This window comes from Oncorhynchus nerka, linkage group LG10, assembly GCF_034236695.1.
Source record: "Oncorhynchus nerka isolate Pitt River linkage group LG10, Oner_Uvic_2.0, whole genome shotgun sequence".
Taxonomy (NCBI): Eukaryota; Metazoa; Chordata; class Actinopteri; order Salmoniformes; family Salmonidae; genus Oncorhynchus; species Oncorhynchus nerka.
In genome coordinates, this window is record NC_088405.1 from 36,640,162 (window position 1) to 36,655,114 (window position 14,953).

Consider the following 14,953-nt stretch of genomic DNA (forward strand, 5'->3'; position numbering starts at 1 on the left):
GTCACGCTGGATGAGGCAAATGGTGGTCACCAGATACTGTGATCCACATGCCTACCTTTAAATAGTTCTGTATTCCCAGTCATGTGAACGCCATAGATAGGGGCCGGATACATTTATTTAAATTGACTGATTTCCTTATATGAACTAACTTAGTAAAATCTTTGGAATTGTTGCATTACCAATCAATGTGCAGAGGTATGAAGTATTTGAGTTAGATACAGTGCCTTCAAAAAGTATTCACACCCCTAGACTTTCTCCATCTGACACTTGTAGCCAGAAAGCTGTCTAAGAGCAGGTTTAACCTCTACTGTTAGAAAGCCGGATCAACTAAGAATACCTAAGAGTGAATTAAACTATTTTGAAAACGCAATTAAGGGAATTAACTGGAATGATCTCTTGTCCTATACAGATGTGGAAGCTGACAGTCAGGTTTTTCTATCCACAATAAATAGTTTCCTAAAGAAAATCAAATCCAAACCTGGCCAGAAGAGCATTCTTCCTTGGAGAAATCTGGAAATTGATGAAAGAACGTGATTATGCTCTAAAAATAGCCCTAAGACCCAAATTAGAACAGGACAGACGTAGGTTTACCATGTTGAGAAATCAGACAGGCCAAGGCAAATTTTTTTATGAACATAATTGGTGAAGCAAAGGGAAATTCTAAATTGATCTGGGAGAATCTAAAAAAATGAAACAGGGAAAGACCATAGTAACACTGCAAAAAGACTAGAAATCATGGTGAATAACAAACACAGGATGCAGTCGAAATAGCAATAGCCTTCAATTCCTACTTTATTGACTCTGTCAGGGTACTGACACAGAACCCCTCCACTGGTTTCTTGGGCTCAGTGCTAGTAAATGACGCTCAACCTGTCTTCATCATAAGGGAGGTTTCTGAGTCAAAGGTGAACAAGGTGATTAGCTCACTAAAGAACTCTAAAGCCAAAGATGTGTTTGGGCTGGACTCTACCTTTCTTAAAAACTACAAAGAGTCACTCATTGGCCCCATTACTAAGGTCACCAACACAACTATTGGTCTCGGGGTGTTTTCCAAGGGTATCGAAGTCAACGATAATAAATGGCCATCTTAATGACCCTGCTGACGTAAGTAACACCTGTGGTGTCAAAGGTTGTTGAAAAGTACGTAGCAGAACAACTGATTTCCCACCTCAACAACAGCCCCTTCACATTACACTCCATGCAGTTTGGCCTCAGAGCGAAACAATCCACAGAAACGGCCAACTGTTTTCTTCTGGAAAATGTGAAGTCCAAGATGGACAAAGGGGGCGTTGTTGGGGCTGTGTTTCTGGACCTAAGGAAGGCTTTTGATACTGTTAACCATGAGATTCGCATCACAAAATTGTCGAACTTCAACTTTTCCCCCGATGCCTTGATGGCAGAACTCAGTGTGTAAGAGTGAGCAATGAGCTGTCGCCCACTCTTAGCTATGATAATAATGTATGCAGATGATACAGTGATATATGTGCATGCAAAGAGCAAACAACAAGCTGCACAAGAACTCACTACTGTAATGGTCCAGGTTACAAAGTGGCTCAGTGACTCATGTTTGCATCTCAATGTGAAAAACAGTTTGCATGTTCTTCACAAAGAGGGCAACAGATGATACTGAGCCAGATGTCTGTGTGTCAGGGGAGAAGCTCCAGGTGGTATCTGATTTTAAGTACCTTGGCATCATACTTGATTCCAACCTCTCTTTTAAAAAGCATGTGAAAAAGGTCATTCAGATAACCAAATTCAACCTAGCTAATTTCCGATTTATACGAAATTGTTTGACTAGAGGTAGCAAAACTGTATTTCAAATCTATGATATTCAACCACTTAACATACTGCTCGACTAGTTGGGCCCAAGCTTGCTGTACAACATTAAAACCTATTCAGTCTGTCTACAAACAGGCTCTCAAAGTGCTTGATAGGAAGCCCAATAGCCATCATCACTATTATATCCTCAGAAAGCATGAGCTCCTGAATTGGGAAAATCTTGTGCAATACACCGACGCATGTCTTGTATTCAAGATCCTAAAATGGCCTGGCTCCCCCTCCACTCAGTACTTTTGTTAAACAGAAAACCCAAACATATGGCAGCAGATCCACAAGGTCTGCCATGAGAGGTGACTGTATAGTTCCCTTAAGGAAAAGCACATTTAGTAAATCCGCTTTCTCTGTGAGAGCTTCCCATGTCTGGAATACACTGCCATCAGACACACATAACTGCACCACATATCACACTTTCACAAAATGCATGAAGACATGGCTAAAGGTCAATCAGCTTTGTGAACATAATCCCTAGCTGTGCATTGCCGCTTTCCATGTTGTCTGTAGCTTGTGAGGTGTGGAAACACTCTGTTGCTTTTATGAATTTTGTCTTGCTGCTTTTTGTTCTGTTGGTGTGTCTGTATGCTACGTCTTGCTTGTCCTATGTTGCTCTGTCTGTATGCTATGTCTTGCTTGTCCTGTAGCTGCGCAATGATGGTTTATATTGTAATTGTTTTTAATATCCTGCCCAGGGACTGCGGTTGAAAATTAGCCGGCTGGCTAAAACCGGCACTTTTACTGAAACGTTGATTAATGTGCACTGTCCCTGTAAAAATAAACTCAAAGCTTTGTGTTACAGCCTGAATTTAAAATGGCCTACACACAATACCCCACAACGTCAAAGTGGAATACTATTTTATTTGTATTTTTTTTACAAATGAATAAATAATGAAAAGCTGTAATGTCTTGAGTCAAGTATTCCCCTTTGTTATGGCCTAAATAAGTTCAGGAGTAAAAATGAGCTTAAGTCACATAATAAGATGCATGGACACACTTTGTGAGCAATAACAGTATTAAACATTATTTTTGAATGAATACCTTATATCTGTACCCCCCCACACAACTATCGGTCAGGTCCCTCAGTCAAGCAGTGAATTTCAAACAGATTCCACCACAAATACCAGGGATGTTTTCCAATGCCTCGCCACGAAGGGCACCTATTGGTAAATAAAAAAACAAGCAGACATTGAATATCCCTTTCAGCATGGTGAAGTTATTTATTACACTTGGATGGTGTATCAATACACCCAGTCACTAAAAGATACAGGTGTCCTTTCTAACTCAGTTGCCAGAGAGGAAGGAAACAAGGGATTTCACCACAGTGACTTTAAAACAGAGTTGAATGGCTGTGATATGAGAAAACTGGATGGATCAACAATATTATAGCCACTCCACAATACTAACCCAAATGACGGAGTGAAAAGGAAGCCTGTACAGAATACAAATATTCCAAAACATGCATAATGTTTGCAACAAAGCACTAAAGTAATACTACAAAAAATGTGGCAAAGCAATTAAACTTTTGTCCTGAATACAAACATTTATGTTTGAGGGCAAATCCAATACAGTACACTACCAATCTCAAGGTTGCATCATGTTACGGGTGTGTTTGTAATCGTTAAGGAGTTTCAGAATAAATAAAAAATGGAATGGAGCTAAGTACAGGCAAAATCTTAGAGGATAACCTGGTTCAGTCTGCTTTCCACCAGACACTGGGAGGTTAATTCACCTTTCAATCATGTCCAGCTTGTTTCGGTCATAGCAGACGGTAGCAGCAACATTATGTACAAAATTAGTTAAAAACAATGCGAAAAAAAATAACAAAATTACACAGTTGGTTAGGAGCCCGTAAAACGGCAGCCATCCCCTTCAGTGCCACTATTATAAGCAGGACAATAAGCTAAAACACAAGGCCAAATCTATACTGGAGTTTTGGCAAAAGTATATATATATTTTTTTACCAGAAATATCAGTTACAGTATTCAGACCCTTCTCAGTACTTTGTTTTAGCACCTTTGGCAGCGATTATAGCCTCAAATCTTCTTGGGTATGACGCTACAAGCTTGGCACACCTGAATTTAGGGAGTTTCTCCCATTCTTCTCTGCAGATTCTCTAAAGCTTTGTCAGGTTGGATTGACAGTGTGACCGCTGAACAGCTATTTTCAGGTCTCTCCAAAGATGTTCGATCGATCGGGTTCAAGTCCGGACTCTGGCTGTGCCACTCAAGGACATTCAGAGACTTGTCCTGAAGCCACTCCTGCATTCACCCCAGTTTGAGGTCCTGAGCACTCTGGAGCAGGTTTTCATCAAGGATCTCTCTGTACTTTGCTCTGTTCATCTTTCCCCCGATCCTAACTAGTCTCCTAGTCCCTGAAAAACATCCCCACAGCATGATGCTACCACCACCATGCTTCACCGTAGGGATGGTGCCAGGTTTCTCCAGATGTGACACTTGGCATTCAGGCCATAGAGTTCAATCTAGATTTTATCAGACCAGAGAATCTTGTTTCTCATGGTCAGAGTCTTTAGGTGCCTTTTGGCTAACTCCAAGTGAGCTGTCATGTGCCTTTTACTGAGGGGTTGCTTCTGTCTGGCCACCCTACTGTAAATGCCTGATTGGTGGAGTACTGCAGAGATGGGAGAACCTTCCAGAAGGACAACCATCTCCACAGAGGAACTCTGGAGCTCTGTCAGAGTTCTTGGTTCTCCATCTGCATTGTTTGCCGTTTGGGGTTTTAGGCTGGGTTTCTGTACAGCACTTTGTGACACCGGCTGATGTAAAAAAAGGGTTTTATAAATACATTTGATTGATTGGTCACCTCCCTGACCAAGACCCTTCTCCCCGATTGCTCAATTTGGCCAGCTCTTGGAAGAGTCTTAGTAGTTCCAAACTTCTTCCATTTAAGAATGATGAAGGACGTTGTGTTCTTGGGGACCTTCAATGCTGCAGTCATTTTTTGGTACCCTTCCCCATATCTGTGCCTCTACACAATCCTGTCTCGGAGCTCTACGGACAATTCCTTCCAACCTCATGGCTTGGTTTTTGGTCAGACATGGACTGTTAACTGTGGAACCTTATACAGACCGGTGTGTGCCCATAAATTGAATTTACCACAGTTGGACTCTAGTCAAGTTACAGAAACAGCAAGGATGATCAATGGAAACAGGATGCACCCGAGCTCAAATTCGAGTCTCATAGAAAAGTGTCTGAATACTTATGTAAATAAGGAATGTCTTATTTAAAAAATGTTTTTATAAAATGTTTAAAAATAGGTTTTTTCTTTGTCATTATGGGGTAGTGTGTGTAGTAGATTGATGAGAAAACAATTTAATCAATTTTAGAATAAGGTTGTAATGTAACGTAACAAAATGTGGAAAAAGGTGTCTGAATACTTTCAGAATGCACTGTAGAATGCACTGTAGAATGCACTCTATTGAATGTGCGTCACTGCAAGATAGTCAGTGCAGATTATTTGGGTATCATTAATTGACTATTTAGCAGTAGTATGGCTCTGGGGGTAGAAGCTGTCTCGGGGCCTGTTGGTCCGAGAACCGATGCTCCGGTACCATTTGCCAGACGGTAGCAGAGTGAAAAGTCCATGGCTTGGGTGGCTGGCGTCTTCGGCAGTTTTTCTGGCCTCCCTCTGACATCACATGATATAGAGGTCCTGGATGGCAGGGAGCTCGGCCCCAGTGATGTACTGGGTAGCCAGCACCTCCCTCTGTAGTTCTTTGCGGTCAAAGGTCAACAAGATGCTCTTGTTGGTGCAGCTGTATAACTTTTTGAGGATCCGAGGGTCCGTGCCAAATCTTTTCAGACTCCTGAGGGGAAAGTGGTGCTGCTGTGCCCTCTTCACGACTGTGTGGGTGTGTGTGGACAATGTTAAGCCCTTAGTGATGTGGACGCCAGGGAACTTGATGATCTTGACCCAATCCACAACAGTCGCTGTCCGTCAGCCACAACATGCTTCGTACAGATTGTGGCCTGGCCATTTTATTATATATATTTTTCTTTAGAGGAGGCAAGTCTTTGTAATCCAATCCTTATTCTCCACTCTCATTCTCTCACTGTTAAAACAGTGGTGTGTGTGTGTGTGTGTGTGTGTGTGTGTGTGTGTGTGTGTGTACAGAGGTGTGGGGTGTCCCACAGGTACTGGGAGGGGGACACAATTCAGTCCCATTCAAAATCCTATTTTCCCTAACCACTAACCCCAAAACCTAACCCTAATTCTAATCTTAACCCTAAACCCCTTAGAAATAGCATTTGACCTTGTGGGGACTAACAAAATGTCAGTTGGTAAAAATGTTGTTCATTTACTATTCTTGTGGGGACTGGTCCCCACAAGTACAGTTAAACACGTCAACGCGCACACACATACACGGATGAACACACACAGTCGGACAGATCTCCACACCTGTCGCCAAGTGCACGGGCCAGTTGGGCAGCTAACATAAGACCCGGAGTGAAGGGAGTGCTGGGTAAATCTATCTCCTTAATCAAAGGCTTTGGCTCTGAATACACGAGTGGCATCCTCACAACTACAGGTATGTGGGTCATTTCATAGACGGACAGAGAGAGAGAAGAGGGAAAGGAGGGAGGCTGCACCTCACCTACTGTTCTTCCACCTCTCCATTCAAGCCTGTACATCAATCATGGATGGCTTAGGGCCGTTTTGGCAGCCGGTTTTCACTGCTAGTCCACATCTGTTGTTTACAAAGCATGTGACAAATAACATTCGATTTGAGGACAGGGCCCCATTACCAGCGGCCATTTTGAGGTCATTCCTAAAGTTCCCTCACCTCCCTCTATTTCCCAACCTCCTCATAACATACAGTGCCTTACAAAAGTATTCAGATCCTTTGGATTTCTTCAATGTTATTGTGTTACAAAGTGGGATTAAAATTGATTTGTCATTTTTTTGTCAACAATCTACTAAAAAATATATATTTAAAAAAAGATGAATACAAATTTGATAACTAAAATAGTCAACCCCTTTATTCAGGCAAGCCTAAATTAGTTCAGGAGTAACATTTGGCTTAAGAAATCACATAAGTTATATTGACTCGCTGTGTGAAATAATAAGGGTTGACATGATTTTTAAATGCCTAATCCTTCCTCTGTACCTCATACAGTCATCTGTAAGGTCCCTTAGTCAAGTATTTATTTTAAAAACAGACTCCGCTACAAACACCAGGGAGCTTTTCGAAAGCTTCATAAAGATGGTGATTGGTAGATGGTTAACAATAACAAAATCAGACATGGAATACAATGAGTGTACAACACATTCGGAACACCTTCCTAATATTGATTTGTACCTCTTTTGCCCCGAGAACAGACTTAATTCATCGGGGCATGGACTACAAGGTTGTCGAAAGCCTTCTACAGGGATGATGGTCCATGTTTACTCCAACGCTTCCAACAGTTGTTTCAAGTTGTCTGGACGTGTTTTGCGTGGTGCACCATTCTTGATACACACGGGGAACAGTTGACCGTGAAAAGCCCAGCAGCGTTGCAGTTCTTGACACACTCAAACTGGTGCACCTGGCACCTACTACCATACCCAGTTCAAAGGCACTTCACTCTTGTCTTGCCCATTCACCCTCTGAATAGCACACATACACAATCCATGTCTCAACTGTCAAGGCTTTAAAATCCCTTCTTTAACCCTTCTCCTCCCCTTCATCTACACTGATTTAACAAGTGACATCAAATAAGGGATAATAGCTTGCACCTGGAGTCACCTGGTCAGTCTATGTCATGGAATGAATTCCTAATGTTTGTGCATTCAATGGATATCTTTAAGCATGGTCGAGTTAATTATGCTATGGATTATGTATTAAACCACCTAGACACATCAAATATAGCGTTTATTCTGAACAGAGCTACAGGACAGCAATGAAACTGCTCAGGATGTTACCTCACCAAAATTGGTGATTTTAAAACGGAGGCTGGATGAACAACATTGTAGTGGCTCCACAATAACGACGTAAATGACAGAGTGAAAAGAAAACAAATATACAGAATACAAATATTCAAAAACGTGCATCTTGTTTGCAACAAGGCACTAAAGTAATACTGCAACAAACAAAAACACAGCAAAGGAATACCATTTTTTTTTTTTTTTTTTAAATCTTAAATGCAAAGCCTTATGCTTGGGGCATATCCAACAACCCATCACTGAGTAACTGCCTCATTGTCAAGCATTGTTGTGGCTGCATCATGGTATGAGTATGCTTGACGTCGGCAAATAGTGTGTTTTTCAGGATAAAAAGAAAATGGGGAGGCGCTAAGCACATGCAAAATTCGAGAGGAAAACCTGCTTCAGTCTGCTTTATACCAGACACTGGGAGACAAATTCACCTTTGAGCAGGACAATTTTTATTTTATTTTAATTTTTACCTTTATTTTACTAGGCAAGTCAGTTAAGAACAAATTCTTATTTTCAATGACGGCCTAGGAACAGTGGGTTAACTGCCTGTTCAGGGGCAGAACGACAGATTTGTACCTTGTCAGCTCGGGGATTCGAACTTGCAACCTTTCGGTTACTAGTCCAACGCTCTAACCACTAGGCTATCCTGCTGCCACAATAACCTACAACATGGCCAAATCTACAGTTGTTGCTTACCAAGAAGACAATGAATGTTTCTGAGTTACGGTTTTGACTTAAATCTGCTTTAAAATCTATGGCAAGACTTGAAAATTGCTGTCTAGCCATAATCCCCAACATCTTGATAGAGCTTGAAGAATTATGATAAGAACGGGCTAATTTTACACAATCCAGGTATGTAAAGCTCTTAGAGACTTATCCAAGAAAACTCACAGCTGTAAATCGCTGCCAGAGGAGACAGCGACTCCACTGCCTGCAAGGTACTACAGAGCGTTGTACGCTCATCCGAACACTGCCTACCCTCCGGGACACCTACAACACCAGGTGTCGCAGAAAGGCCAAGCAGATCGTCAGGGACTTCAGCCACGGCCTGTTCTTCCTGCTTCCATCACTCAGACGTGGGCAGTACAGGAGCATCATGTCTACAACAAACAGACTGGCCAATAGCATCTACCACCAGACCATCAGGCTGTCAAATAGCCACCACTAGTCAGCTACCTGCCCCCCCCCCCCATGCACTGCAACTACATCTGCAAACGTGTGCATTTAATTCTAAGGTATTTTCTTTTCTATTGACTCAGGATGCTGAATACTTATGCCATGACAAATTTATCAAAAATCGAACCTTCCACTTTGACAGGGTATTTTGTGTAGATTGTTGACAAAAATGTACAATTAAATCCATTGTAATCCCACTTTCTTACAATAAAATGTGAAGAAATCCAAGGGGTATGAATACTTTTGCAAGGCACTGCACAGCTGGAAGAGAGTGTGACCTATGTCACAACGTCTCACAGGCTGTACTGGGAGAAGTTCAAGAGCACTATGCCTGATATTGAAAGTAATGGAACCTTAGTAATGGAATCTTAGGCTGATCGGATAAGAAGAGAAAGCACTCAATGACTCAGTGTTGTGGACGTGCTGAGGCTTACTGACGGAGATCCTAACCCATCCTAAACTCGACTTTTGTGAAGGACTGTGCAGGTAGACCTGATTCACACTAGCGTGCCGAGTCCGCTGACCTGAACCATTACTGTGCTGGTTTTCCACATTGCCTTACAAGCATGGCTTCAACAACTGTGGTGGTGGATGAGCAACCAGGCCAGCCTGGGTTTGATTGGCTTGACTCAGTAGTGTGAAAAAGATAATAGTGTATTGATGTTTCAGGCCCTTGGTGGATGGGCTCACCTGTGGGCAAAGCCTTCAGCCAGAGTGAGAACCCGCTCCAGGACCTCTGTCTGGGTCAGATTCCGCAGACTGTCCCCCCACAGCAGGTCAGAGTTCACGCTGAGGACAGACAGCACCTGCAGCACCTGAGGAAAGAGGGATGGAGCGGGAGAGAGAGAGAGCGAGAAAGAGAAGGAAAGGAGAGAAATAGAGTAAGAGGACTGAGCAGCACCACATCTGAGTATTAAAATACTTGATTCAAGGTTTGTATTCGATTACTAATAATTGAATACAAGTCATTGAAATTACTGGTTCAATCCCAGGCTGTGTCATGACCGGGAGTCCCATAGAGCGGCGCACAATTGGCCCAGCGTCGTCCGGGTTTGGCCGGGGTAGGCCGCCACTGTAAATAAGAATTTGTTCTTAACCGACTTGCCTAGTTAAATAAAATAAATAGAGGTGAAGTGAGAGCAGGATTTTTTGCTGACTAATGTCTAGTCTTGAACATGAACTACTGGGTCCTAAGCTTCAGGCCCACAGCTCTGGTGTCTGTCCTGTGTGAGTTGGCACTCTGCCCTGGAGATATTTTTACCCCTCTGGACGTTCAGATCCTCCCAGCTAACCCAAACCACGGGCACACAGCTGACACACACACACATCCTGTACCTCTGTGTGTCTCTGGCTTTCATCCCTTTCGCTCACTCTCTGCCTCATTGCTAGATCTGTCTGTCCTTCTCTCCCTTTCCCCTTATCCACTTTCCAGGACCTGACTACATCTACCTTCCTCCAGTCCCACCTCAACCTGAGGGATCAGCCGAGCGAGTCGAGGGAGGAAGGAGTTGTTTTCCCTCCGAAACCCCAACACCTGTTGACATTCCTTCTGCATATTTCTTTGATGATCATTTATTTTTAAAGCATGGAGCTGTTATTGAAGCTTTAAAACGATCCCTGTATGGGGTTAGAGGGATAGCGGTGAGAGTGGGTGTCAGTCTGGATGGGACGTGAGCAGGTTCTACGGCTTCTGTGGCCCTCAGCTTGTGACAGTGCTGCCGTCTCAGACAAATATTAAAGTAAAAACGATTTTTAGCCTCTGGTCTCTCTGCTGCTCCATGGCTTTTCATTTTTACTACCCCCCCTTTAATGGGTTCGTGTCTCACCATGCACTGAAATCACACACTCCTAAAACACACACAGCAACAGACAAGCTCACAACCTCCCTGACACACACACACACACACACTAGGGATGTGCATGGTTATTTAAATATCTGAACAGACGTCAGTGTGAGTACTTGTGTTCATTTTTATGTTTATCATTTTTAATTTGAACCCCTTTTTCTCCCAAATGCAGTTCTGATCTCGTCTCATCGCTGCAACTCCACAACGGGCTAAGGAGAGGCGAAGGTCGAGTCATGCGTCCTCTGAAACATGATCCGCCTAACCACGCTTCTTAACCTGTTGCTTCTACTCGGGACGCTTGCGTCCCAACTAGAGCTCTGGAAATGCAAATGCGCTACGCTAAATGCTAATAGTATTAGTTAAAACTCAAAAGTTCATTAAAATACACATGCAGGGTATCGAATTAAAGCTACACTCGTTGTGAATCCAGGCAACAAGTCAGATTTTTAAAATGCTTTTCGGCGAAAGCATGAGAAGCTATTATCTGATAGCATGCAACACCCCAAAAGACCCACAGGGGACGTAAACAAAATAATTAGCATTTCGACGTTACACAAACCGCACAATAAAATAGAAAACATTCATTACCTTTCACCATCTTCTTTGTTGGCACTCCTAGATGTCCCATAAACACTATTTGGGTCTTTATTTCGATTAAATCGGTCCATATAAAGCCTAGATATCGTTATATGTAGACTGTGTGATAAACGAAAAAAACATAGTTTCAAAACGTAACGTCATTTTTTAAAATTCAAAAAGTCGACGATAAACTTTCACAAAACACTTCGAAATACGTTTGTAATGCAACTTTAGGTATTAGTAAACGTTAATAAGCGATAAAATTCATCAGGAGGCGATGTAAAGATCATTAGCTGTCCGTCTGGAAAAATGTCCGGCTAGAAACTCAACGAAAATATCCGGTCCTAGACCGGAGGAGATACGGTGTCCTGTATGTGTTTGACCAAGAAAAAACTCGAAGGGAAATGACAAGACTCTAGACACCGTGTGGAAGCTGTAGGTACTGCAACCTCAGTCAATTAATTGTGGTTCACGTTTATCAATGGGTTCAAGTAGCGCATGGATATATTTTCCCATTTTCAGTGATCAGTTTTTCCTGTGCTTTTCGATGTAAATGCCGTTCTGGTAAAGCCACAGCAGTGATTTAACCAGTTTTATAAACGTCTGAGTGTTTTCTATCCACACATACTAATCATATGCATATACTATGTTCCTGGCATGAGTAGCAGGGCGCTGAAATGTTGCGCGATTTTTAACAGAATGTTCGAAAAAGTAGGGGGTCAACTTAAGAGGTTAAGAGGCTCCTCTGTCCTCCACTCGTTACCTGTATTAATGGCACCTGTTTGAACTTGTTATCAGTATAAAAGACACCTGTCCACAACCTCAAACAGTCACACTCCAAACTCCACTATGGCCAAGACCAAAGAGCTGTCAAAGGACACCAGAAACCAAATTGTAGACCTGCACCAGGCTGGGAAGACTGAATCTGCAATAGGTGAGCAGCTTGGTTTGAAGAAATCAACTGTGGGAGCAATTATTAGGAAATGGAAGATATACAAGACCGCTGATAATCTCCCTCGATCTGGGGCTCCACCCAAGATCTCACCCAGTGGGGTCAAAATGATCACAAGAACGGTGAGCAAAAATCCCAGAACCACACGGGGGGACCTAGTGAATGACCTGCAGAGAGCTGGGACCAAAGTAACAAAGCCTACCATCAGTAACACACTACGCCGCCAGGGACTCAAATCCTGCAGTGCCAGACGTACTGGCTTAAGCAGGGGGACACATGTCCAGGCCCGTCTGAAGTTTGCTAGAGAGCATTTAGATGATCCAGAAGAAGATTGGGAGAATGTCATATGGTCAGATGAAACTAAAATAGAACTGTTTGGTAAAAACTCAATTTGTCGTGTTTGGAGGACAAAGAATGCTAAGTTGCATCCAAAGAACACCATACCTACTGTGAAGCATGGGGGTGGAAACATTATGCTTTGGGGCTGTTTTTCTGCAAAGGGACCAGGACGACTGATCCATGTAAAGGAAAGAATAAATGGGGCCATGTATCGTGAGATTTTGAGTGAAAACCTCCTTCCATCAGCAAGGGCATTGAAGATGAAATGTGGCTGGGTCTTTCAGCATGACAATGATCCCAAACACACCGCCCGGGCAACGAAGGAGTGGCTTCGTAAGAAGCATTTCAAGGTCCTGGAGTGGCCTAGCCAGTCTCCAGATCTCAATCCCATAGAAAATCTTTGGAGGGAGTTGAAAGTCCTGGTTGCCCAGCAACAGCCCCAAAACATCACTGCTCTAGAGGAGATCTGCATGGAGGAATGGGCCAAAATAACAGCAACAGTGTGTGAAAACCTTGTGAAGACGATGTGTGTAGCTTGGCCAATCAAAGTAGCAAAGAGGCTCGCAATTGGAGTGAGAGTTCACTAATGCAATGAAAGAAGGAATAGCATTACATTCTGCCTGTCTGCTTGCTCCCATGTCCCCGCCACCTCCGTAGCTGCAGCATTAGAGCGCCAGCCTCACCCTCGCGCAGCAGTGCTCAGGTTGAAACACTAAGTAAAAGTAACTGAACATGTATTTTGAAGATCCGATTTCGAATAGTGGAATTATTTCAACCCCCCCCCTCCACACACACACCTTACTCAGCAAATAGCAGTTCCGTCTGAGACTTTTAAAGCACTCTAAAGCTGTAAAGTGAGAGTCTGGGCTGAGGAGGATTGCAGGTCCGTCTCACAGGAAGCGGAATGCCCTGCTCCCGCTCTTTTAAAGGCCAACAGATCCAACCCACAGAGGAAGTCAGGCCCAAACGCAGTGTTTCCTTCCAGAATGCTTTACTGGAGCAGAGGGCTAGCCATGGAAACGGTGTCCTTGGCGCGGAGAGATGCGGCTTAACGGACCGGCTGGTTAAACATTAACGGCTGGGCAATAAAACAGCTTTCAATGAAACACACAAACGCGTGCACGCACACACCATTTCCAGTAGTGACAAGTCCTGTCAACTCTTACACAGCTTAATGATAAAAATGGCAGGGCAAAGATTTGGGTAATGGATGGCTGTCCAGTGTTTATGAGGAATTGAAATATGATTCTAGCTGGGATAAACAGGCTGCCTTTTCACTTAAACCTCCACCGTGGTGCAGGAGGTTCTGCCTGGTGGAGGAGTGGAAAGTTACCAAACCTTAGAGGGACCGAGGAGGGAGGGAGGGGGAGAGAGGTTCTCTTGGCGTAGCCATATGGCGCTTGAAGACTCTCACGCAATAATAAGGAAACCAGATTTCTACATGTAATCGATTTGTTATAATTGTCTTGAGTTTGTCACTGGGGAGAGGGAGGTTGAACACAATTGAGATGGGTGGAGTTGTAGGTTTGATCCCCCCCCATGGGCTTCATAAAACACCAGCTACATGACCAACTACCGAATAACCCATTCAACATGTTTAAGAGCCCTGGAGTTTATGCTTAAAACATGACCAGACATGAGGGAAAAACTCTGGTCCTAGTGGCCCTCCCCATGGTGTCTTACCTTGGCCAGAGACTGGGGGTGGGCCTCATGCAGGGCCAGGGTAGTGAGGTTTGAGATGATGGTCTCCTGGGGCCAGTGAGAGCTTCTCTCCTCCTCCCCCTTTCCTTCATCCCTCTCCCTTTCCAGCCTCCTCAGGACCTCTCCCAGGGCCAGCTCACGGACTTCGTAGTGCGGGCACTGCAGCAGACACCCCAGGAGCAGGGGTCCTCGCGATGTGTTGCCATCCTCTTCCATGCCCCACAGCAGTGGGCTCTCCACGCTGGCGCTGAGTGCCAGGCGTGCCAGGCTGAGGAGATACTGGGTGGTGCCGGGGGGGCCTGAGGGGCCACACACAGCAGAGGGGCCTCCAGGGGTCACCAGCTCAGAGGCCATCAGGAGTGCCAGCGTTTCCTCACGCAGCTCCTTTAGCTCAGAGTCTAAGGAGAGAAGGAAAACAGGAAGAGAACATTGGCATGCACACAAAGACACACACACACTTGAGGGAGGTGCTGTCAACCCTCTGGGGTGTACAGGTGACCCCCTTTGTTGTACTCTGTTGGCCTGGCTCCTTATTGTGCCAGTCACTTCACACCTCCACACTCAGTCCGTCTGTCCTGTCTAGGCTCCAGTGGTT

At 44.0% G+C, this 14,953-nt stretch overlaps 1 protein-coding gene across 1 annotated transcript in view; it reads right to left on the reverse strand.

Annotated features, from left to right (window-relative positions):
* Positions 1 to 14,953, reverse strand: part of LOC115135246 (tRNA (32-2'-O)-methyltransferase regulator THADA) — a 135,896-nt gene that overhangs the window by 33,503 nt on the left and 87,440 nt on the right. Inside the window, exons 32-33 of the mRNA XM_029669731.2 lie at positions 14,341 to 14,756; positions 9,631 to 9,755 (exon numbers count right to left, since the gene is read on the reverse strand). Coding sequence (XP_029525591.1) covers positions 9,631 to 9,755; positions 14,341 to 14,756 — 541 coding nt within the window. The remainder of the gene's footprint in view (positions 1 to 9,630; positions 9,756 to 14,340; positions 14,757 to 14,953) is intronic.